The 23,766-nt window shown below is 40.7% G+C and overlaps 2 protein-coding genes and 1 long non-coding RNA gene across 6 annotated transcripts in view; 2 read left to right on the forward strand and 1 right to left on the reverse strand.

Moving 5' to 3' along the window:
- The window catches only part of LOC122161253 (transmembrane 4 L6 family member 18-like), a 44,868-nt gene that overhangs the window by 20,372 nt on the left and 730 nt on the right, over window positions 1–23,766 (reverse strand). The window contains exon 1 of one of the 4 annotated variants that reach the window (XM_042820530.1): window positions 8,293–8,676. The exons of 1 other annotated variant lie outside the window; for it this stretch is intronic. In XM_042820530.1, the coding sequence (XP_042676464.1) occupies window positions 8,293–8,442 (150 nt within the window). In that variant the 5' untranslated portion in view covers window positions 8,443–8,676. Of the gene's footprint in view, window positions 1–7,062; window positions 7,102–8,136; window positions 8,677–23,766 lie in introns of those variants that run through there. 2 more of the 4 variants (XM_042820528.1, XM_042820532.1) reach the window with 2 other exon arrangements.
- Window positions 12,014–13,568, forward strand: LOC122161255. Its single transcript, XR_006169135.1, has 3 exons — window positions 12,014–12,184; window positions 13,084–13,154; window positions 13,355–13,568. It is a non-coding gene; the product is annotated as an uncharacterized LOC122161255 (long non-coding RNA).
- Window positions 16,864–21,861, forward strand: LOC122161254 (transmembrane 4 L6 family member 4-like). The gene is made up of 5 exons (XM_042820534.1): window positions 16,864–17,280; window positions 17,553–17,642; window positions 20,048–20,181; window positions 21,188–21,377; window positions 21,650–21,861. The coding sequence occupies exons 1-5, from the start codon at window positions 17,107–17,109 to the stop codon at window positions 21,665–21,667; spliced, it is 606 nt and encodes a 201-aa protein (XP_042676468.1). The 5' UTR covers window positions 16,864–17,106; the 3' UTR covers window positions 21,668–21,861.

Genomic DNA, 23,766 nt, shown 5'->3' on the forward strand with positions numbered 1-23,766 from the left:
ACTGTGGAGAGGAGGGACACGTTGAGGGCCAGGTATCTGATCCCCCCAGCAGCTGCGCTGGCAGTGCTGCACCAGAAACTGTGGGCTCTCCATCACTGCCGGTCCTCTCTTCAGCAGGTACCGATGGGCACAGAGCTTTGATTCATGCACAGTGCTTAGTCATGGTCACAAGATGACAGCAGGCTTTGCAGACCCAGGTCACTGTCTCTATTTGGTAGTTGCCCAAGGCAGGGACAGGGAATCAGGGTCTCAAGGTAGCATCCAGCCCTCAGGCTTCTATTATTATTTGCCAATTAGGACAGTTGGATTTTTAACTCCAGAAAATACGCAAATATACCAGCAAATACAGGTCAATTGGGTAAGTGATAACACACAAGGGTTGAGACAGTAGGGCTCAGTGTGACTGCAGGTTTAAACTGGCTGCTCAGAGAATATAACTCTCCAGAGGTGACACAGTCTAATCATCCATCAGTAGATTACCAAAAAGCAAATCTTACCTGAACACGTCCTTGGAGCTGCCCAAGACCTCCCATTGCTCTAAAGAAGCAAAGAAGTCCCTCACTATCTACAGCAGTCGCTAGGGAAGGAAGGTTAGTAGTGTGGATGTTTCCCTGGTGAAAGGCATTTTTGGTAGCTACTAGATAGGAAGAACTTAACACTGAAAAAATGTAAGTATAATACATAACCAAAGTGATGAAATCATTAGATACCATCTATGCGGCTGAAAGAACAAGTAACCTACAGTAATTGTGTATGACAGCCACCAGGACAGATCCAATCAGCTGGTTGGTGGTTGTAACACCTGAGATGGTATGTGGTGTCACACACAGAACAGAGGGCAGCCTGTGAAACATTCATTGGATGGATGCAAAGCTCCACACATACACAGGCAGATACAGATGGTTAAAAGAAAGACCAATGACTAACTGTGGACACTCGTTCCTCTGAAGGACAAAATAATCCTGGAAAATAAAGTCACACTCGTGGTAGTTTTAGAATTTTCTACTTTCTACAAAACCACATCCCAGCATTCCAATAAGCACAGAGGACTTCTTTGCAGTTGTAATGTTTAGCCTTCCTAAATGGATACCTAAGCCTATCTTTTTTACATACCATAGACTGTCACCATAAACACTTCCATAGAAACAGCAAGCTGCTAAATGAAATTTAAGCTGCACCCATTTTCTTCATCATATCATAAATCACAGCTTTCAGATGTGTAACACCTCTGGTCCCACCAGCTAAGTCACAAGATAAATTTTTCACAGGGAGTTACAAGCTGACACTCCGTTCCTTCTCAAAGATACAGAACATAAATGTTACATGATGTTGTAATGAAATAACCTGCCACTATATAGAACATCTTTCTGGATTGTTTTCCTATATGCTCTCTCTTACAAAATAACATCAGCTATATTACCAACTGAGTTATTGATTGGTGAATGTGATTTCATGTATGTTTTTTGTTTGCATTCTAATTCTGAAAAAAAATCAGTACTATTTAACTCTATGAGCAGAGTTTCAAATTACACCGATGCCGTCAATGTTTCTTATTAGTCCTTCACAGATGCAAACAAAAATGCCTAAATAGTATAATGCACAGCATCACACACAATAAAATACTATTAAAGTTTATCATTACTTAGTTTTGATAGTTCAAGATTCTGAATTAATGTTGCCTGTCTAAGAATTTCAATAATTTTTCCCCCTCAGGTTTGAGAGCTCATTGTCTGTACCAAACCTACATACCACTGCTGATCTTTGGTGGTTGGATGCAATTTCTGCTGCATTTCAGATTTAAAAATAAATTATATGTTTAATTACATTTAATGATGAGAACCATATAACTTGCTATATTTAATGTTTTCAAGCAACCCCTCCAACTGCGTAGAATGGTGGCAAACAGGGAAAGAAAAGGAAGGGAAATATATATACATAGCCACAGAATATCCACTCTCAAAAACAAGTGGAAAATCCTCTTGCCATACGAGCGCCTAACTGATGCAAAGGTTATAAAACAGTAAACTAAGAACCATAAGATACTTCAATTTTTCTCCCTCAAAATAAGATTAAGATCTAGAATTTCCAAACACACCTTGTGAAGAACTTCCTTAATGTTGTAAATTATGCTCAAGAAGAGCAAAAAAGAAAAGTAATCACTACTGGTTACACACAAGAGCTCTAAGGGTAAATGATACAGGTTCCACAGTTTTCATGGCATTATAGCTTTGGACGGCTAAAGAAATAATTTTTAAGGATCTTGAAAGCTAGGGAAAGCATTTCTACCCTTACTCGCCTTCAAGAAAAAAGGCTCAGCTTTGGCCATAGTGCCTTAAGTGCAGGCTTCACCACCACTGCATTTGCTGGGTTCTGCATGGACTCCAGGCAGACCTCCTGAGGCTGGCGAAGGGGTGCAGCCTCCCTTCTTACTGGACTCAGCCAACACACGCCATCAGCCAGCGCTCACCCCAGAACCTCCTGTCTGATATACAGAGAACATTGGCAGAAGAGGCTGAACTCCACCCTTGTTCTGATGCTGCCTAAAGCAAGCTTTGTGTGAAACAAAACCAAAATCGCTCAGCCAAACAACTTCACAAGAACAGGAAGCCTGCAGTTAAAGTATCTGAAAATGTACTGTCCTATCCTGATGCAACAGTGCGGATTCTCTGATCATCTTCCCTAATAGATTTCACACTTGTTATACTGGGAATGTTTTCTAACTTTTAGAGTGAATCCACATCTATCTGAAACCACTTCTGTGCCAAAGCCCATATAGCAGTTACTGATGAAAGAGCAGGCAACACCTTGATGATCCAACACAGTGAAGAAGACTGTGTCACTTCCAAAGGTAAGAGATTCTCAGAACTAGATTTGTTACTGCTGTAAAAAACAGAAAATATGAAGATTAGCAAGCACCAAAATTCCGTGTCAGTTAAAAATAAACCATTGCACACCTACATGACATGACTCACCCTTACTTGTGAACATTCCTACTGGAACCAGAGGAGATACTCATACAAGCAAATAACATGAATAGCATCCTAATCCTAATGCAGGCAAGTGACAAGAACACCATCCTAACCCGTATTTGCTTTAATTAAAGCAAAGGGCTGAATTAGCCTAGATTCCTTAAAGTAGCACAAAACTGGGGAAAACTTAAAGACAGTAACTCCAGAGTGCAAAGCATAATCTGAAACAAAAATGACGCAACTAGTTTCAGATGGGTACTTTGAAATAACAGATGTTATCATATAAAAGATAAAGTACTGGATGGATCCAAAGTCCTATTACAGCCACGTAGCACCTTTATCAACAGGGCATTTCAACTTTGTAACTAATATTTGGTTAAGTTCAAGCACAACCCTGCCAATAAGTTAAAGTAAACACATCTATCTAGAGTACACAAAAGCAGACTGACACAGGGTGGTACCTAATCGCATGGGAATTCCTCAGTGAGCATGAGTCATCACTGTGCTTGTAGGACTTTCTTCATTTTCTTTCAGTAAACCTGGCTTTGCACAAAAAATTAAGACGACTTTTAACTACGAGGTCTTGCTAAGCATGAGTTGTGCTGAGTTTGTCCAGACTATAAACCCCATTGGCCTGGAAGATCTCATTTCTGCCCTTCAAACACATTAATGAAACAGAAACATCAGATGTAAATAATTGTTTTGGAAGCTGAGTAGTAGAGAAGAAGAACCACATTGACCACTTCTGGAGGGCTTTACTGCAGTGTTCACCAGCTCTTGGATGGTGATCCTCTTTCTGCTCCGCTCTGTATGCAAATATGTATGCACCCAAATTTTTGCTTTCCTGGATAACTGTTAGCAGAGTCCTGAACACCAGGATATAGCTTCCTGCTCCTCCTCTGCAGTCTATGGTGCCTTCAGCCCTTTGGTCCTCGAGGCTAAGTGCAAGATGATTAGTTCGATATCTACTGATGAACTTGGTAAGGAGAAAGAAAGGTGTGGTTTAAAACGTCTTCAGGCTGAGGAAGGCCGGGACACCTCAAATTCTACAGCTGCACTCCAAAAGTAGCAACATTTGCTTCATGCTGAAAACCAGCCTCTGAACACTGGCTCGCTACAACATACTAAAGAAAAGAATTCCACCATCCCAGCACAGTGCAGCCACAGTTTCCACAGCACAAATGTTGCAAAACCCACTGGGAAATCCCGTAAGTTCAGAGGCCCCCTTGCAGGTCTGGTCACGAGCTGCATAAAGACAGATCCACAGCTCTTCCAGTATTCCTCACCTGGCTTAGCAGAGCACTTGTGCAAATATACGTAGCACTTCAGATGCCAGACACGCGCCTGCTGAGCATGAAAGGAAACACCCGCCTAACACTGAGATGACCTTGCTAAACCTACAAATATCTTGTAAAGTTTCATGTCTGCTTCCAAAGCTGCTACATATCTGTACGTTTTGGTTTCAGTATTACTCAGTACATAGATTTTCCGCTTTGAAAATAGGAAATTTACTAGTCTGACAGGTAGTTGATTAGTCTTAAGAGTCTGTCCTATGCTCGTTTGTGCTGGATGATCCCACTGATGTCATTAAAAAGTTTCCTCAAGTAAGGTTTACAGGCATGGGTGTGTACTCAGGCAAGTATTTCAAAACAGCCTCCATGAGCCATGCTGCAGACACTGCTCCCTTCTGAAAACATTTCTCAATAGGCAGTGGGTGTGCTACTAGATGACTAAAAACTTTTTCCAGCAAGCCTTGGATTAGAAGGAATGCTTGCTCTTGGCAGGGAGAAGCATTATGAAACTATAATGCATCATGTCAAATATGGGGGCATGCAGAGTGTGCTGACCTACCTGCTGAAATACTTCCAGCATGGTAAGAACACAACTCTTCTCTCTTCTCCCCATACATTTTGCAACCAACTACCATTATATTGGGTATAAAACAGAACTCCATTAGGTCTAGAAAGTCCAAATAATATCATAAAGTATAACCAGACAAGGCTTGAACATCTAGTTAGCAAGAAATTAAACTTCCTTTCCCAATGCATAATTCTTACAAGAAATACCTATACGCATGATCTTATCCATGTCTTTAGGTAGAAACACTTTAGCTCAAAAATAATTTAGGAGCAAACCCTTTGTATCACCAGATACAAAGATATCTTTGTATACCCTATACTTTGTATACCCTAGAACACTATGCAGAACTAAACAAAATACTGTTTTTTTGGGGGTTTTTTTTTTTTGTTTTTTTTTTTGTTGTTGTTTTTTTTTTTTTGTTTTTTGTTTTTGTTTTTGTTTTTAATTATACTGTGTTCTAAAAATTGCTGCATATAAGACAGAGGAATGTTGTTGGGGTAACTACTGGGACACTCAAGAAAAATAGAGATCACTAAAAGAAAGTCTTTGTCTCGAATTTTCCATATTTTTTACTTTTTAAAGACTAGTAACAGCTCTGAAAACATCTGTTTCCATATAGTTACAGATAACACCAAACTGTGGTGTGTGACTGGAAGCAGACTATTCAGCATTCAAATCTACAAACCAAAACCCAGTGAATTCCAAGTGATTGCTGTCAGTAAAACACGGCTGAACAAGCACAAGAACCTCCTGGCTTGACAGCATTAGTGATGTGGCTGTGGCCCCTTGGAAGGGACATCTGAAGGCCATCTGGTCCAACTTCTGCTCGAGTAGGGAGCCGAAGGCCATGTCCAGTAGCCATGTCTCATGGCTTCTGAGTATCTCCAAAGATGAGACCACAATCTCTCTGTGACAGGCTGTGCAAATGCTCCAACTGCAACTCACTCTGAAAGTTGGTTGCAATTCACTTAGCCAAACCCCAAAGATTCCAAATAGAGTTGGAATATTCAGCACCTTGAAATTTAGGTCACTTACTCTGCTGACTAAACAGAAATTACAGGTGATTAATTCTAGGAATTCGAGTTTGACAATATTGCCCTTAAATTCCACTTAAAGGAATGCAGCCTATATCACAGAAAAGATGGGAGATTTAATGTTTACAGCAGTTTGTGATGCTTTCACAAATGGTCTTCTATGAAGTGGAATAATTTCTTAAAATACTAAATCAAATTAGTGACTAAAGACAAGCAAAAAATAAGAAAAGCGCATGGATAAAAAACATCCGAATTTTAACAAAGTCAAAGTGCAGATCTACTGTGTCCAGAAGCACCCAGTTCTACCTGTGGCCAGCTGTGTGGCTGTGAGCACAAGATAAAACAGCCATGCACCTGATCTCAAAAAAATCACTCCTGCTTGAGTTCTGGAGAAATGGAGAATGTATGCACATTCATACACAGAACATCATAACACATTTCAATGCGATTGTCATAGAATAAGCTCTACGCTCAAATTAAAAGAAACTTCTAAGTAGATGAAACACCAAGACAGAAAAATGAAGCTGTGTTCTAAGACCTCATTGCATTAAGATGAGAGTTCATTTAACAGGTGAGGTCGTTTAATTACTCTAATTATGCTCTCAGAATACAAAATACTTTCGTTCAAAAGTCATGGGTGTAACAGCAACAGAAGCACAAGGTCAGCCAGTGACGAGTCAGAGGAGCCGAATCCCCTGCTCACAGAAAGAAACCCAACGTGACGTGCTGTTATGACACACACTGGTGACAATCTGAAAGAACGTACATTGCTTCAACAAAGCTACTTGGTTAACTCAGGCTTTGAAATATATTAACAATTTAAAAAGCATTTTAATTTGACCCCCACAGTGGATATAAAATTAAGCACCTATATTAAATTTGAAAGCTGTTATTCTCAGCTGCTCTAAATGATGCAATGATGAACTACCAACAAGTTAACAAAAAGGCAGCAATGAAATAACTAATTCACACACATAAAACTTAAAATTACCAAAAGACATCCTTTGTACCATGTATATAAGTCCTTCCTGTGTTCCAAAATCACCTCAGACTGCTCATGGTCCGATAGGGAAACCAGAAGCAGAGATACCGCAGAACAGAAAGATACCTCCTCTACATTAGGCAAACCAATGCAAGACACCCTGCTTCAGTAAAGTTCTTGTCAGTTTCTAAAGTAGTATCCTGCTGCTAAGCCATACCTCACTCAAATTTTTCTGATCCCAGTGTTGGTGCATACTTCAACCTTCAACATATTTGACCATGGAACCCAAGCTAAGGTTCTACCCATGTAGGCATGACTTGAGGCTGTACCTGCCCAGGGCAGTGACCACCTCACAGCATTTCAGGAAGACACATTTCCTGGGCAACAAGCCACTATGCTGCACGCTTACTACTGTTCCTTTGGCAAGAACAAAGAGGAAAAGGATTATCTAGTCATACTTGCTTTGTGATCCAAGGACATCCAGAACACTAGAGAAATAGAAAAAGTGTCTCAAGAACATCACAATTTACATAATTCCACCATCAGTAAACACGCTGGATTTTATTCCCACCTTCTAGAAAAAGTGAGAACAATTTGCACCTGAACATACCCAGGCATTCCTCTTATAAGCAAGAGCTGGAAGCACCTCAGCATATTGCTATATTCTGTAACATTGCACAAGTCAACAGTACATCTGCATCCAGTTGGTTCTCAATGCTCAATGCCAGCCTGGATGGAGCTTTGAGCACCCTGATGTACTGGGAGTTGTCCTACCCATCTCAGGGGGGTTGGAACTAGATTATAATCTTTAAGGACCCTACTGACCCAAATCAGCCTATTTAATTCTTGGCTTTAGAGGAACTTCTTTCCAAAGAACCAAAATCAACAGTACCCTCCTGATCATGTATCTTGTTAATTAGACCAAATTCAGATTTGTGCAGAACAAACTGCAACCAACATTGTCTGGTTTCATTTTAAACTCACAGAGACTAAGTGAATATGATCAGAAAAACCTGTATTAATGAACACCACCATCTATAACCATTCAGTACTACTGATTAGTAACCAACATTACAGCATGGAGGGGCCCCATTCTACAATAGCTAGCTTCACAGTCTCAAGGTCTGATTTAACAGCTGACTTAATTGATCAAAGTGCAAAATGTTGCTGGAGGTTCAGTCCTGTTCTCTACTTGAGTCCAAACAATCCTGCTTCTTCCTTCATTCTGGACCTTCCATTCTTGTTGCCTCGCTTGGACCAGATCAGAGAACCAACCTGAATGAAAACTAACCTGGTGCTCATGTAGATTAAAAAACAGTAAACAAACAACAGTTCCTTGATCCACTGCATAGAATGAAAAAGCATTTCTGCCAACAAGCCGGTGCCATGCCTCCTCCATGCATTGGAAGTCGAGGAAGATACAGACTAGCTGCCAAACTGCACTCACAGTCATTGCAAGGAGGCTGGTGCCCAGGCACAGCTGGAGAAGGCAAGCAATTGTCCTTCTCTTCATGGGGAATACATAAATTTCTTCGGTGTTTTTTTTCAAATCCCTGTTTCTGCAGTGTGAAGGTGCCTTCCAAAGTATTTTTCTCATCCACGCCTCTTCCTCAAACACAGTGCGCTGACCTCCCTCACTTTGTACAGAATCCAGGTCCCTCTACATCCAGATATCAAGGACAAGGACTGCTACAGTTCCCTCAGCCAGCTTCAAAAGGGTCAGGATATTTTTAGCAATGAGATAAGAGGTAATAAACCAGAATTATTTCTGATTTTTTTTTCTAATCTACATTATTTCTAACTTATTTCCTAATCAATACTGCAAAGACCAGAACTGGGCTCTTTATGTTCTCATTGATAGGATCCACCACAGCTTTAATGCAAAGTTGAATGCAGCAGAAGCACCACACCTTTAAGGGCCACACACAACACAATCTACTCCAGATAACTGGTATTAAGGCAGGAGATGCATCATCTCTCAAAACAATGTGGCAGTATTCTGAAAGTAACAGAGTACAGCCTGGCACCATACCATTAAATATTAACACAAGTGAGTCAACTCAAGTCTAAAGCTGTAAAATATTGTAACACCTGATACATTATCATTTTGAGAGGAAAGGCGTATGTTAAAAAAAAAAAATCCAGATTTTATTTTACTGTTTGAAACACAATGTTTTTGTATCCAAACCTAAGCTTACCACATTTCCAGTTCTTTGGAACAATTCAGTCATTTGAATTTGAACTGGATCACTTCCATGCCTTCGGAAAAAAGCAATCAATTAAAAAAACCACAAAAACATAAAAACCAAACAACCTCAGCCCACATACAATATACCTGATACAAATAGTTTCTTTCTGTACATTCGGATAATTTGAAGCTGACTTCAAATTTGAAGTAGAAACAGGAGTAAGAGATTATTTGAAGAACAGATTAGCTGTTACCTGGCTTTAGATAAACTTATAAACACAGCATTTATAATAAAGAAAACAAAAAAGCAACGCATCATGTTTTCTACAGCTGAGATCCCGTATGAGGTTTCAGTATGAACAAACTGGCACAACCAACAGGCTCTCACTGTTAATTACCTACTTATTTTGGATGATATTTGGTTCTCAGCAACCTGTAACATTATATCCCCTACACAATGAAGTTAAGTGCCTATATTTATCTGCTCACGATATGGAAATTTATTGTCGTTGTCTACTTATTACTCCGCAGAAAGGGCTAACCCCCACTCACTTCAGACTTACTTTTGTTGAAATGAAGTTACCCAGGAAGCAGAAAGAGTTGCCATGGTTATAAAACCAATTTAATGGAGGCTGCTGCAAAATCTCCACTAATTAATCTATTTACAGTAAAAACATTTCTCCTCTCATTAAACACAATCTCTATCATTCCTATTACACAACAGAAAAAATTTGTCTGCTCTTCACTTCTTGTATATGCCTTGCTTCAGCAAGAAATTCACCAGCACAGAACCTTGCTTTTTTTCTTCTTTATGTTTCATGATAGAATTCAAAATAAGAATGATTACAAGGATTTCACAATTTGTGCTCAGTTTGAGCGTACAAGTGATGGTCTATCTATAATACTGGGTATAACTTGATCCTGAAAAAGCAATACAGATTTATCTTGTATACAAATAAAATCTAATTCAGAATATAAATTTAGAATCCATTTTCAGTTCTGAAATCTAGACTGTGAAGTTGTTTCAGAAATGCTTGTATTCAATGTTTTCTATGACTGTATTGATTCAATGAAATGGTCCATGTATAATCTCAGCAATAAAGGAAACCTTAATGTATAGGATATAACAGGACACAAACTTGTGAAACAGAGAATGTGTTCCAATTCTGCTCTTCATAGAATCAAAGAATCACAGAATTGTAGGGGTTGGAAGGGACCTCAAGAGACCATCAAACCTAACACCCCACTACAGCAGCTCCCTACAACAGGTCACACAGGTCGGCATCCAGATGGGTCTTGAATATCTCCACACAAGGAGACTCCACAACCTCTCTGGAAACAAGCTGCATGCTGTCCATAAGGATGAGCACTCCAGGGCTCTGTGAAGCCAGATGCTGACACAGGCACTACAAGGTCAAGCCACCAGCAATTTGAGAAGTGGTGGGCGAAAGCATGCACTTAGTTGCATGAAGAAAGATTTCAGTAAGACAGCTCAATTCTGCCTTTCTTCTCCAATAAAGCTTCCCACAGAACTCAGTGGGAACTGACACACATGGAGGATATGTAACTACATCTTTAACATGCAACTAAAAATTAAATATTTCACTTCTTCTGAAAAACAAAAAAAAAAATCTCCAAATTGTGAGTTCAAGACATCCCAAATTGGTGTTTCTTTTAGCATTTCTTGACTCTAGCTATCAAAGGAGCTTATTGTAGAAGAAAATTATCTTCAGCCATGAAAATCTCCCTTTTGAACAGAATCAAATAAAAGGAAGTTAAACGAAGAGGAAATGAAGTGTAAATATGGACTACGATCTCTTAACAAACACGTCCTCAGTGAAACTAGCACAGGAGAGGGACTAGCCAGCTGGAAGCATGGTTGTTGTTATGAGTACAATAAGCATAATGCATTAAACAGCTCAGTCTCACAGCAAATGTACTAAAATGAATGTGTTACATATTAACCTTTTTATTGGCAGTCAAAAGCTGTACAGAATCACCTTGAAGGATACTTATAAATTGAGAGCTATGATCCATGGCAATTCTTAAATTTGAATAAATTCAAAAGCATATGGGACATGAATCCAGGGTTATTTGGTTCTAACATGCCTTCCAGCCCACTTCTCTTATTCCTCATTAGCATATTTTGCCATTCTGTATTCACAGTGATATCAGTGTGCGACTTAAAATACCACCTGTGCCAAGCTACATCTGTCACAAGCTCTTATCTGAACAGAAACACCAGGAAGAAAACAAAGGTCAAAAAAGATATGAGGGAAACTGTATGTTATCTGTCCTGAGAGCAGGGGTGGAAGTAGATGGGACTGGGATAGGAAAACACTGTGAAAGAGAAGCCTCTGGTACCCAGTTTCCTCTTGTCTACTTTCACATGGCTCGCCACACAGCTAAGCCACCAGAACCAAAAGAAGTCAATGAAAAGAAAACCAAACTAATTTATTCTGTGTTGAAGTTGTGGACAGTGGTGTAACAACAGCTTTTACTTTGTGCCCACACAGCCCCAGTATGCCCTGCTCCTGTGTAGAGAAGAGCTGACTGGTTTGAATCACCAGTGAAAAGGAATGGGGTCAGTTTCTTCTGTATGTCTACCTTGATTCTTTCCTTCAGAGCTGGAAGGCCTCCTGTGTTCTCCAAGGGAAACTGTACTGATATGATCACTCGTGGCAGTGAAGTTTGGAGCTATGCAAAAGGAGACATCTCTCAACTCATTTTCCATTGCTCTCTCTCCAAAGAAAAGGGATTTACTTGGTCCACAGTCAATCAGTGTCTCTCCAGTCCTCAGTGGAATGGCACATTAGAAAAGGAAACAGAACACTGTGCTGTTTGTGCCAAATGACTCTTTGGGTGGATTTTATGCAAGGCATTCCTCCAGTATATCTCCTGCTTGCAATTATTGTGTCCCCATATTGATGACACACATAGTGAGTCACTCACCTGGACTCCTACACCCAGATGTGAAGTCCTAAGTATAGGAGAGACACAGACCTGTTGGAGTGTGTCCAGAGATGGCCTTCAGAGGAGTGGAGTGTCCAGAGAAGTGTCACAAAAACGAACCAACCGAGGATGGAACACCTTCCTACAACTACAGGCTGAGTGCTAGGGCTGTGCAGCCTGGAGAAGAGAAGGCTCCAAGGTGACTTGATAGCAACCTGTATCTAAAAGGGAGTGATAGGAAAGAAGGGGGACAGACTCTTTAGCAGGGTCTGTGGTGACAGAACAAGGGGAAATGGTTTCAAGTTAAAGAGCGTAGATTTAGGTTGGATATAAGGAAAAACTTTTTTACACTGAGAGTGGTGAGGCACAGGAACGTTGCCCAGTGACATGCTTGATGCCCCATCCCTGGAGACTTTCGAGGCAAGGCTGGATCAGGCTCTGGGCAACCTGATCTAGCTGTGGTGTCCCTATGCATTGCAGACCAGTTGGACTAGATGGCCTTCAGAGGTCCTGAAGGACCTCTAAGGATTCTACGATTCTAAATCACACAGGTTTACACATACATAGAAACAGACAAAAATACAAATTTATATGCAGCAGCAGAGGCTCAAACAGGCCTTTTTTCAGTTATGCATAGCATAAATGTAATAGTACCTGCAAATACATAGCAAAATCCTGCCTGCTTTAACTGCAAGCAGGACTAGAATTTCTAACAAAAGCTTAGGTAGCTGAACTATATTTAAGATAAGAAAGCAGCTATACAAATCACAAGAGCAAGATCTCATTATCATGGGTCACTGACGCAAGAAGAACTGATCACGACACCTTATCTACAGTTAAAAATCAATAGATAAATCAAAAACACGTACTAGATGGTATCCACCTATCTGATCAAAATAAAATGTAATTACAAAGATTAGTAAGAAACTCATGGCAATAACAACAAAAAAGGAACTTCTTGCAAGAATAGTACTGATGGCATCTCAGCTGGCCAGCCTATGTATGGAGACAAGGATGGTTAACTAATGTATGATGCAGACGGGACAATCTACTCTACTTTTTGGGTTAACATAAAAAATACATTTGTTTCTGTTTCAGGATCACTGTTTCCAAGTCTTATACATTTGCATTTACAGCCACCATGCACTGCACATTTTTATACAAACAAGGTAAATAGCCGTATTTACATTTATCCTTCACATTTGTCGAGTTCTCTGTTCCAGTGCTTTCTCAGTCTCCATGTAGGTGGTGAATTGTTGTTTGTCAGTGCTTTAAGAAGCCAGGCAAAGAATAGATAAGCTACTGCTCACATCCTCCTGAAACTAGCAAAACTTTCCGAGTAAATTTTCATTTCTATTATTTTCCATAGGACACCCCATGGAGTCTATATGACTTGGAAGATGATGAAAGGAGAAGCTCTCTCACAGGATGTTGGAAAGGAGTGCCTTTGACTTCACAATTGCTAGGAAAATGTTGAACACAAGGGCTAAAAATTCAAAGACTGACTCCACCCCAGTTACTGTTCCTCATAGTCTCCACAATATTGTTGCTGATGCATGACAATGAGTTCACTGGACCTAATCTCAGATAGAAGGCTGAGATTAGAAAGAACGTAGGCTAAGACGGAAGGGAAGAACCCCTTTGAGGAATGGAGTGTGCGAGTCACTCTGGTTTTCAATGGAAAAAGACTTAGGTCAATATAAGTGTTCTTTTCCAGCTCCCTTAAGCCATCCCAAGTGCCAAGCTTAAATTTTCACATGAAGGTTGGTCGTAGTTTAAAAAAGCCATATAAAAATAAAAATTAAAATGAATAAAAATAAAAATATAATTGAACAGAGAAATCTGGCCAGCTGGTGAGTGGAGTAAGAGAGAAAAAGAGCAGGACAGCTGCCCAGGTCATAGCTTGGAAGCTGCTAAGGATCTGGTAGAAGCCACTTACTGTATGTTGGGATGGTAAGGTGCTGCAGACAATACAGTTTAAGCCTTTTCCCCTTACTACAAGCCAGAATTCACAACTGGAAGGGAAAAAAAAAAAAGAAAAAAAAAGCCATTCTAGTGTGATTGTGATAAGGAAATCAACTAAGCAGTCAGATTTATGTTCCAGCTACAGTAAATATTTTCCTTATGTCTGTTACTGAGTCCACTGTAATACATCATAGCTGGAAGCCAAATTGCAGAAGCTCTCTACCCATTAGGAACATCATAAAAGTCTGTTTAACTTACTGGGTGAAAAATTGAGTGTTCAGATTCTGAATATCTTTATTGTAGAGGCAATAGGAGGCTGCAGAAAGACATGAAAACTGCCACACTGGCCTAGTTCAGACACCTTGCTGACCACCACATGTAGACTGCTGTCTGTTATTCAGGGACTTTTCATTTGTTCCTCTGTCTGCTATTCTGTTGTACAACGGCTGCCTTTTTTTTTTTTTTAAGAAAATTTTACAATAAAGCATAAACCTTTCAAAATGGACTTCAATGGAAAATTTCTTAACTAGTAAAATATAAGATGTGCTCTGTGATAACTCCGCTATCTGTGTAAGTAACATGCAAGTTATCTTGCTGTATCTCTGCCTCTGCTGCACGTGTACTGCACAGTCTACAGTTCCTTGTGTACTGAAGTGCAAAACATCCGTGCTCACCTTAAACAAGCTAGTTCGTTCCATCTTTTTTTCTACAGATCCACCACCAAGAGACTGCTGTCTCTCATTCCACTGCAATTGAAGGACTGTTCTGTATTTATAAATGAGTATTTCAACTTTGTGTAAGCTACTTTACCTATTATTTCAGTTACAGAACCAAGATATGTAAAAGGTCTTTGGACCATCAGCTAGTTAACAACAACAATAACAAAACAAAAAAACCCAAACTAAAACATCAACAAAACCCCACCACTCCTTATTCTCTAATAAGGAGACACACATACTTAACAGAAATTTGGCTCCTTTGAGGCTATTGATTCGGGTCTGTGTTAAAGGCAGAATGCCAAATGAGAAGTGCCACTGAACTGAGCTTCATGACAGATTTCATACACCCGTTAAAAACACTGTTGTCCAATACAGAACTGTTAACAGAATTCCACGTGCTGTAGTGGAATGCACATAGCTAAATGTTTGATAAAAACTTCACCTCTCCTTCCTCTGTGTGATTTGTGAACAGCCTCATATTTTATCTCACTCCAGAAAGCAGTTGGCTGCTGCAGCTGCCCTTAAAGAGCATCAAGGATTGTTTCCACAATTTTTTCAAGGCACTGAGATTATTTTTAATTAAAGCAATAAAAAAAGATATCAGGAATATATGATTACCAGTTAACCAGTTAAAGACAGCCCTTAGTATTTGCCTGGTTGATTCCCAATATCTAGAAGGGGCACTTCAAAAAAATAAGATTTTTCTGTAGAATTACTCAAGGCCAAGTTGGTGCACAGTAAATAAATGAGCTGTTATTTCACCTACAAAGACTAAATCATAGTGTGATGTTTTTCTTAGTCTGAGACCTGTCTTCATGAATTAAACATGAAGCTCCAAAGTCAAGCACTGTCTGATATGAAAATGGGTTTCATGGTTTCATATTTCAATCAACAAACCTTTATCCTTTCTGCCTGAAATTAGTCAGAACTGGGCTAATGAAAACAACAGGAGTATACCTAGTGTCACATCTAAATTAGTAATAATTATTTTTTCTTAAGTTTGATACTTATTTTACAGCAAAAACCTGAACTTGCTATCTGCCAGAGGCAGTATCTATCTGCCACCAATAGTAGCACTTTCACAATTTAACTACCTTCTAATTGCAGATTAGAACTGCACACACAGTGAAATCCAATTCAAAAATACAGTTCTCTAAAAACACGAGATCCATCTCTCTGGTAAACTGCTTTGTGTCTTTTTTTTTTTCCTCTTTTTGTCTTTTTTGGCAAAGAAAGATGAAGCTGACAAGCCAGCCTTCAGTTCCAACTATGTTTCTTCAGCATTAGCGACGGCTCGAACTGTCCCTGCCCCTGCTCCACCACCTCCTTGTACTGGCAGAGATGTCCATGCGCCTGGTGAGGAACCAGATCAGGGCACTGCTCTGCAGGGAGTTGGATTTTTTTCAGCTGGACATTTCTGTAACGATAGCGACCGATTAAGCCAGCTTATTCAGCGCTGCTACTTCATCTGAAGCTACAGCTTCAGCTTGAGATGGCTTTGGACAGTTCAAGATGATATTCTTCATCACAGCACAAGTTGTGCAGGACAAAAAGCCATGCCTAAGCACCCAGTACGTCTTAAAGAGCTGCAGGGCCTGCTTTAACACAGCTGTCTGCTTGAATAAAATGCTGCATGCTAAGTCACCAGAGGCTCAGCTTGAGCTCAGAGTTTGCTTGCCACATGCAACACAATTTTAAATGCAAATTTTGGCTGAGCACAGATGAAATGTCCGGCTTCGAGGGAACATAAAATGGCAGGACATGTGATGTGAGTCCACTGAAACTTCTCTGATCCTTATCTTTTGTTCATCGATATTGGCTGCAAAGCTCTGTTTTTGTATTAATTCAGTATATACATATAGCAAATCTGCAAGCTATCTGACCATTTCAAAATATCAAATGTGTAGCTCAGCCTTCTCAAAGAAAAGCAAATTCATGGAACTTTTCTACTGCATACAGCTATTGTTAACGCAAGCTGATTCATTATGTGCTTATTTTCACCTACAAAAAAACACTCTACAGAGTGAAGGACTGTGTATTCCAAGAGTGATGATCTTGGACTAAACAGAATTTCTATCCATAACCTGAGCCCAGATAACTGAGGGCTTAAACATCATTCACATTAGTAAAATATTAACAGAGGTTACCGGTTGTCATAGTAAAATGAGTGGTTGCACTGAACGTAATTTCATTTATGGAGGTTCAGAAAATTGACATCATGGCTGTGAGAACATATAAATAATGCACGCTGTTGTTCAGATCAGCTGCAGCAACGTCTCTGAAGGGAGTATTCTACGGGCTGAGTTCCTCTAGAGGCACTGCAGAAACCAGATTTTGTAAGATAGATTGAGAAGCTCCTCTTCAGAAAACACTTCTGAGAACATCTGAGAGATTTTTCCTCTGTCTTTCATTGTGCTTGCAATTTCTTTTAAAAAACATGTGCACTGGAAGCTGTGCTAAGTGCCTGGGAATCACACTTATCCCTTTGGCTGTGCTGTGCACACTCGCTAACATTTTACTGTTTTTCCCTGGAGGAAAAGTGGCTGAAAACAATGACCACATTACAGACGAGGTTTGGTACTTCGGAGGGATACTGGGATCCGGCGTGTTGGTGAGTACATCAATTCGGACGTTCCCACCTTTCTTCCCCCACCTCAACCAAGACTTTTTGAAGTCTCTGCATTGTTGAATTTTCTCAGTAGCACAAATGCAGTCTCTGACACTGCAAATTCTTCTTTGATAAATAAGTTGAAAGTCATGAAATAGTTTGGGGAAAAGAAATCTAACTCAGAGGTGAGAAAACAAAGATGTGGAATTACTGAATTTAAAAGCAAATGTAACTTGAATTTATTCCAATTCAAACTGAATTTCTGTTATTGGCAGATGATCTTTCCTGCCTTGGTGTTTTTGGGCCTTAAGAACAATGATTGCTGTGGATGCTGTGGTAATGAGAGCTGTGGAAAGAGGTTTGCGGTAAGTGAGAGGAAATGTAGCAAAAATGTAAGAGCTATATTATGATCAACAAAATACATGTTTCTTCTGTTCATAATCATGGAGGGACAGACAGACACTGCCCAGACTGTGACACACAAAGCAGGCATAGACAGCAGGTTGTCAGAGGTGTGCTGCACCTCCGATGTGCTACGGATACACACCGGTACTGCCTCTTATAGCAATAACAGCACTGCTGCAATCACAAGTAAAGTGAATTATGGAGAGTTCTGCATTTCATTTGGCACAGCGTGACAGTTCTCTCTTCCATTTTTTGCTGGGAGTTTCAAAAATTATTTTGATAGTTGTGCATTGTGTTCCCAGCTCGTTGCAGACCCATGCAAGGGGCTGTGAATATCTGAATGGGTTCACAGAAAACTTCAGGTTGGAAAAGACCTCGGGAAGTCACTCGACCCAACCTTCTGTTTGGAGCAGTCAGCTCTAAACCTCTAGCTCTAAACCTCAAAGCTCTAAACGGGCTCTGGTCTGAACTTACAGCTTTCTCTAAGGCACTGCTGAAAAGTCTCAAACAGGTACCTCCAGATGCCAGTAGACTTCTCAAGCGCTTTAGTTTAAAAGTCAGAGTAGATAAAAAATAGGAATATTTCTATTAGGAAAGCGTATCCTTCTGAAACAAACTGTTGGCATACGGAGATCATTACACTGCTTTACAACAAAACAGATTTTCAATTGGAAAAAAAAAAGAGAGAGTGAGAGAGGAAAAGAGCAATGGCTGAGCCCCACAAGGAGCCTCCCGTGACCCCCTGTGAGGCCGTGTTCCCGCAGTCCCAGTAGCGCAAGGAAAAGATGGAGTCTCACTGCCAGCAGTGAACATGGCTTAGCTTAGCTTTCGAGACTACAAAGAATGCAGGATCTAACAAACTATAAAATATTCTGCTGCCAGGCTTCCACTCACACCTCCACAATTCAGTTGAACTCAGAGCATGTCTATATGAGGAGAGGTGAGCAGCTGTGAGTGCTCTGCCCATTCTCAGGCAGGTGCACCCAAGCTAAGGTATATGTGAGGATGGCGCTTTCCCTACAGCAATGTCCACCCTGCAGTGCTGCCCTTCACAAATCATGTCAGCGTAATGCCTGGACGAAAGACTGGGACTGCTACTGCAGCCACCACGCTGAATTAAGAGTCCTGGCGGGCTTACCACAGCGTGACTGACAACCGAATCTGCTCTCATATTTTAACAGAAGCATCATTACCTCGATGTCTGCTACATTACTGTAATTTTTAAGTTAGCCCCCATCAGATATCTAAACACAAAAATGTATGTCTGTCAGTGTCCAGCAGGCATTTGGACAACAACCTGGACTTTCAGTCAGCTCCGAAAGGGCCGGGCAGTTGGATCAGATCATCTTTGAAGGTCCCTTCCAACAGAGCTGTTTCGTCCTACCAGAGCGCTCACACAAGAGCACTGTGATGAGCTCTATATACAACACTCACAGACCTGAAAATGCTTTTTCTTTTTTTTCCCCTCCACCTACATCAGAGCCATGGCACAGGCTTCCCAGAGAGGTGAGGAAGGAATCTCCTTTTCTGGAGTTATCCAAACCCAGTGGGACGCATTCCTGAGCAACTGCTGCAGGGAACTGCTGTGGGGAGCGGGACTGGCAGAGCCCCAGAGGCCGCTTCTGACCTCTATGGCTCTGTGATTCTGCGATCCTTTCACTGCAATCCAATAAAAGATATTCCCTCTACCTGCAAACTATTATGACTACCTCTGTCTACAAAGAAATAACATTGGACGTTCTTAAAGTTCTAACACAGCATTAGTTTTTGAAAGATTTACTTACATATTACTGTACGTGAAAATCTTGTAATGGAAAGTCAGGAAAATAAGGACATCCTTCTATCAATCCCACCTGCACTGCTAGAGCTAATGATGACAAGCACATGGGAGAAGATATCCATAATAACATGAAATGTGAAAGGGAGACTAGGGAAGGAAAAACAAAATTACTTGGCCCAAATACGACCAAAATACCAAAGTTAACCTGGACAGGGTACTGTAGATTTTATTAATGCCACAAGGGGTCCAAGACTTCATAATCTTTTGTGAAAGATCCACCTTGGTGAAACACTGTGCCTTGAACAGCCATTTATTGGATACATACTGCCCAAGTGGGAAGAGTGCCATCTGCTGTGACTGTACCAGATCCTTCAATCCTCAGGCAAATTCTTTTAAACCTTCTACATAGAAGTGCAGCTATGCAATATACATCGACCATGCAACTGCAAACTGATAGATTTTAGCAATTCTGCAGCTGACATTTTTGACTGTTAAGAGCTGAGCTTAGGGAATGTACATTCACATGAATAGGGTGCATTTCAACATCTGAATGACAACTAAAATAATGTCATTTCTCTTCGTCAGATGTTTTCCTCTATAATATTTGCTGCTATTGGAGTTGTGGGAGCTGGATACTGCTTTATTGTGTCAGCAGTAGCCATAAACAAAGGCCCGAAATGCAACGATGGATTACAGTGGCTCTATCCCTTCAAGGAAGGGTAAGTCAAGACAATCAGAACAAAGAAAAGAAAAAGAACAAGATATATGTTTTAAATTCGCGATATTTATGGTTACATATCCAAATCTCTTGTTTAGCAGTTGGGATTATACTACTTGTCTAAAACAAAGGTGTTCTTCAAAGGCTGAGCAACGCACAACAACACTAATTAAGAAGCAGGAGCAGTATATAAAGAATAAGAGAACCAATCAAAACTACTGAGTTTCAAGGGAGCCAACAAAGAGAAATGAATGCACAACCCTTCAGTTTCTTCTTGGGATTATAAGCAATATTCAGGGATAAGTTACACCTACATTAACAGCAGAGACGTCTCTTCTTGAAATATGAGGTTTTCCAAATAATTAGTACTTCATTTTATCTTAGTCATGCAATTTGTCCCACTACAATGAGAACGTGTGGGCTTCTCCTTTGCGTTCTCCACTTCCAGAGAGGACAAAATGCAATGCTATCATGCTGTAACAGAACAAATCCCAGGGTTTCTGCCAAGGGAGAGTTAGAGACAGTGCTGTACCTCGGGGGAACCCCACGGCTCTTGGGTGCCTAGGAGCTGTATTTAATTCATGCACCACGAGATGTCAGGACTGCTTTGTGCAACAGCAGAGCTGACGCCACAAGCAGGAAAAGCGACTTCACATTGAGGCATGAGCAGGCAGCCAAGTCATTTTGGCACACACTTGGCTGTTATTTGATAATTTGCTCTTCCCAGAACAGCAGGGCGGTCCAGTTGTTTCTAAAACAATCTCATCTCTGATTGTGCCTTATCTTTCTAAATTAATTACTTAAACTGATCGAAGAACTACACAAAAGAATGTTCTAATGTTCTAGCAGTACTAATGTTGTCATGGGAATTATTTTTTACATTCTTGAAGCTCACAGAATTTTGGTCACATGTTACAATTATTGTTGCTCTATCAGCCAAAATGAACTGCCTCTTTGCCAGCCAATATCATCTTCCAATCGCTTTGTTTCCCTCCTTTACTATCCAGGAATTACTTAGGTGACCAAAGCTTGTGGAGCACCTGTGTGTCGCCTGCAGACATTGTGCCCTGGCACCTGACCCTTTTTGCTTTGCTATTGGTGATGAGTGGGATCCAGGCAGTGCTCTGCGGCATTCAGGTTGTGAACGGACTCTTTGGAACGATCTGTGGGGACTGCAGATGCTGTGGATGCTGTGGGGTGAGCACCGATTGACTTCTCTTCTGGTTTTGTGTACTGACAATTGCTGCAGACGCACTCAATGGGCCAGTCTGAAAAGCTGAAGCAGCGTTTGTTCAGCACTACGATCATATTTTCTAAAACCTCAGTGCTGTCAGGTGCCCAAACAATCACTTCAGCCCTTATTTGTGGGGTTATCCAACAGCTCCCTAAAGCCCCTGGACATCGTAAAATCCCGTTGAAGTCACACGAATAGGAGCCACTGAATAACCTCTGTGATTTCCTTCTTCCAGGGTAACGGGCCTGTCTAAAGAACATCAGCGGTGCAAAAAAACCCTCCTCACCTCTTGGAACCATTTGGGAAAGGTTTCAGCAGCACCGCCTCTGCTAGGAAGATCAGAATGAAGGGCACTTCCCTACACCATAGGAGTGAAGCCCTGACTTCTCTCCAGGCACCCATGTGCTTGAAACCCCTCCTCATGGAATAAAATTAGCAAAAGTCAAATATCATAGTCATATTTATTTTTGTAAAACAGATTCCATATAGAATTTTGCCTGAGAATTCTCTTTTTAATGTTAATAGCTTTCTAAATGTAGATCACCAAACAGTGCTGATAAAAGTTCAGTTGTTATGAAATTTTATCTGATTTCTTCTGAAGTTTAGCAAATGGGAATATCATAAACAAGTGAAACTTCTTTTGAGGATATGTTTATGTGTGCAGAAAAGCAAGGACTTCTTTCTCCCAGGTCTGCTATCTATAAAATAGAGACTGTAACAGAAAAGATTTGTGGATCTCAATGTTTCTTTTCTTAATGGAGAAATAGGCATATTTAGCAGCACTGCTATGCAAGAAGCACACAGTCAAAGCAACGGGCTGAAGAACAACAAACTGCTGCCAACAGTCTGCAGCATCATGAGTCAGCCTGGACTCCACCACAGCCAGCTTCAGGAACTCAGTGAGAAAAGCCAACGCACAGCTTTTAGCAGCTTCCCCCACGACACTCGGAGAAGGGAGGGGCAGAGCAGCACGGCGCTCCTGCCACAGTCGCACTGTGCTTGCAATTTACTTTCTTCTTTTTAGGAAAAAAAAAAAATCTTTTAAAGAGATAAAACCATTTCCCAGAGAAATCAAGAAGGAAATAGAGATTGAAAGAGAAGGCTGAGGGATACAAACCACCTTCACCCTTCTTACAAAAGATGCAAAATCTTCATAACCCTGCTTGCCAGATTGGCTCTCTGGGGATTTCTACTTCCCCAAAGCACTGACCACATCTTTTTCCTCAAAATTTCCCTGAGACAGCGATTCAGTGCCCTGTTTTCTCAAAAGTGTATCTCATGCATTCTGTGTCTAAAATATATAAAGAACTTTGAGGATTTAAAAGCAGTAAAAGCTGGTAAGCATTATGCAAAAAACGCTGAATAGCCATGCATACACACACACACATAGAGTTAAATTAATACAAGCAAAGGGGTGTAATGATACTTTGTGCAAGATGATAAATGATGAAAGAGCTCTTCAGGAACAGCTGTCTCTCCCATCTGTTACCCTGCATTGGTCCAGAATTTGAGAGCACCCTTTATATCCTCACCCACTGACACAACCATTTTACATCTATTCTTTCATCTGTGGTTCGCAGCTGTCCTGCACCCCATCTTGCATTTGTCTTGTTTTATTTATATAAAGCCTTTGGGAATATGGAATGTTTCTCTTCAGCATTCAACAAATGGATGCACAGCTACATGGTGTACGACTCAGATTTATTAATAAACCAAACGTGTAAATCTGTGGGGGAGTTGGGATAAGAAATCAGGAAGCTACAACACCTAAACAAAAATACTGGGTGCTTCATGAGCCAATGATTCCAAGATGCCCGAGAGCGGTTTCCTAACAACAGCTGATAAGTCAGTATTGAGATAAGGCACACACATCTTATTTTGTGATACAGCCCTGGGGCGTACTAAACAATTCCAAAGGATTTACACTGATGTGTCAGCAGCACTGCTCCTAAGCCCCCTAAACGTTAGAATTTGAGGCAAGACAGAAACCAAAACTAAAGACGACTGCAGGTAAAGCAGAGCTCAGCAGTCCTGACCACCTTAGACAGCATGCTCAGTTCCAGCTGAACATGAGACTCTTTGCAAAGAAATTCCGGGAGCTTACAGGAAAACATCGGGATTGTTCGTAACATCTCAACGTGAACGCGTTGTTTAAAACTTCATTACGTGCTCAGTGACTGCTGACCAGAATGCCACGAGCACAGCCGCCCTGACACTGGGAGGCACTTCTTCAGCTGAGAGTTTACATAAAAGAAACACAAAGGTTATTTAACGACTCAGATCACAACGTGCTGACTGCGTGTGCGTGCTTTGAGACCGCGTTTAGACGCAGGTCGGACAACACCGGAGCGC

This window comes from Centrocercus urophasianus, unplaced genomic scaffold (assembly GCF_019232065.1).
Source record: "Centrocercus urophasianus isolate 14NV4802_14NV808 unplaced genomic scaffold, USGS_Curo_1.0 seq_19, whole genome shotgun sequence".
NCBI lineage: Eukaryota > Metazoa > Chordata > Aves > Galliformes > Phasianidae > Centrocercus > Centrocercus urophasianus.

Coding starts and splice junctions, on each gene's coding strand:
- LOC122161254 (XM_042820534.1), top strand. CDS start 17,107: ATGTGCACTGGAAGCTGTGCTAAGTGCCTGGGAATCACACTTATCCCT. Junction 17,281..17,552: donor TACTGGGATCCGGCGTGTTG/GTGAGTACATCA, acceptor TGTTATTGGCAG/ATGATCTTTCCTGCCTTGGT. Junction 17,643..20,047: donor GCTGTGGAAAGAGGTTTGCG/GTAAGTGAGAGG, acceptor TCTCTTCGTCAG/ATGTTTTCCTCTATAATATT.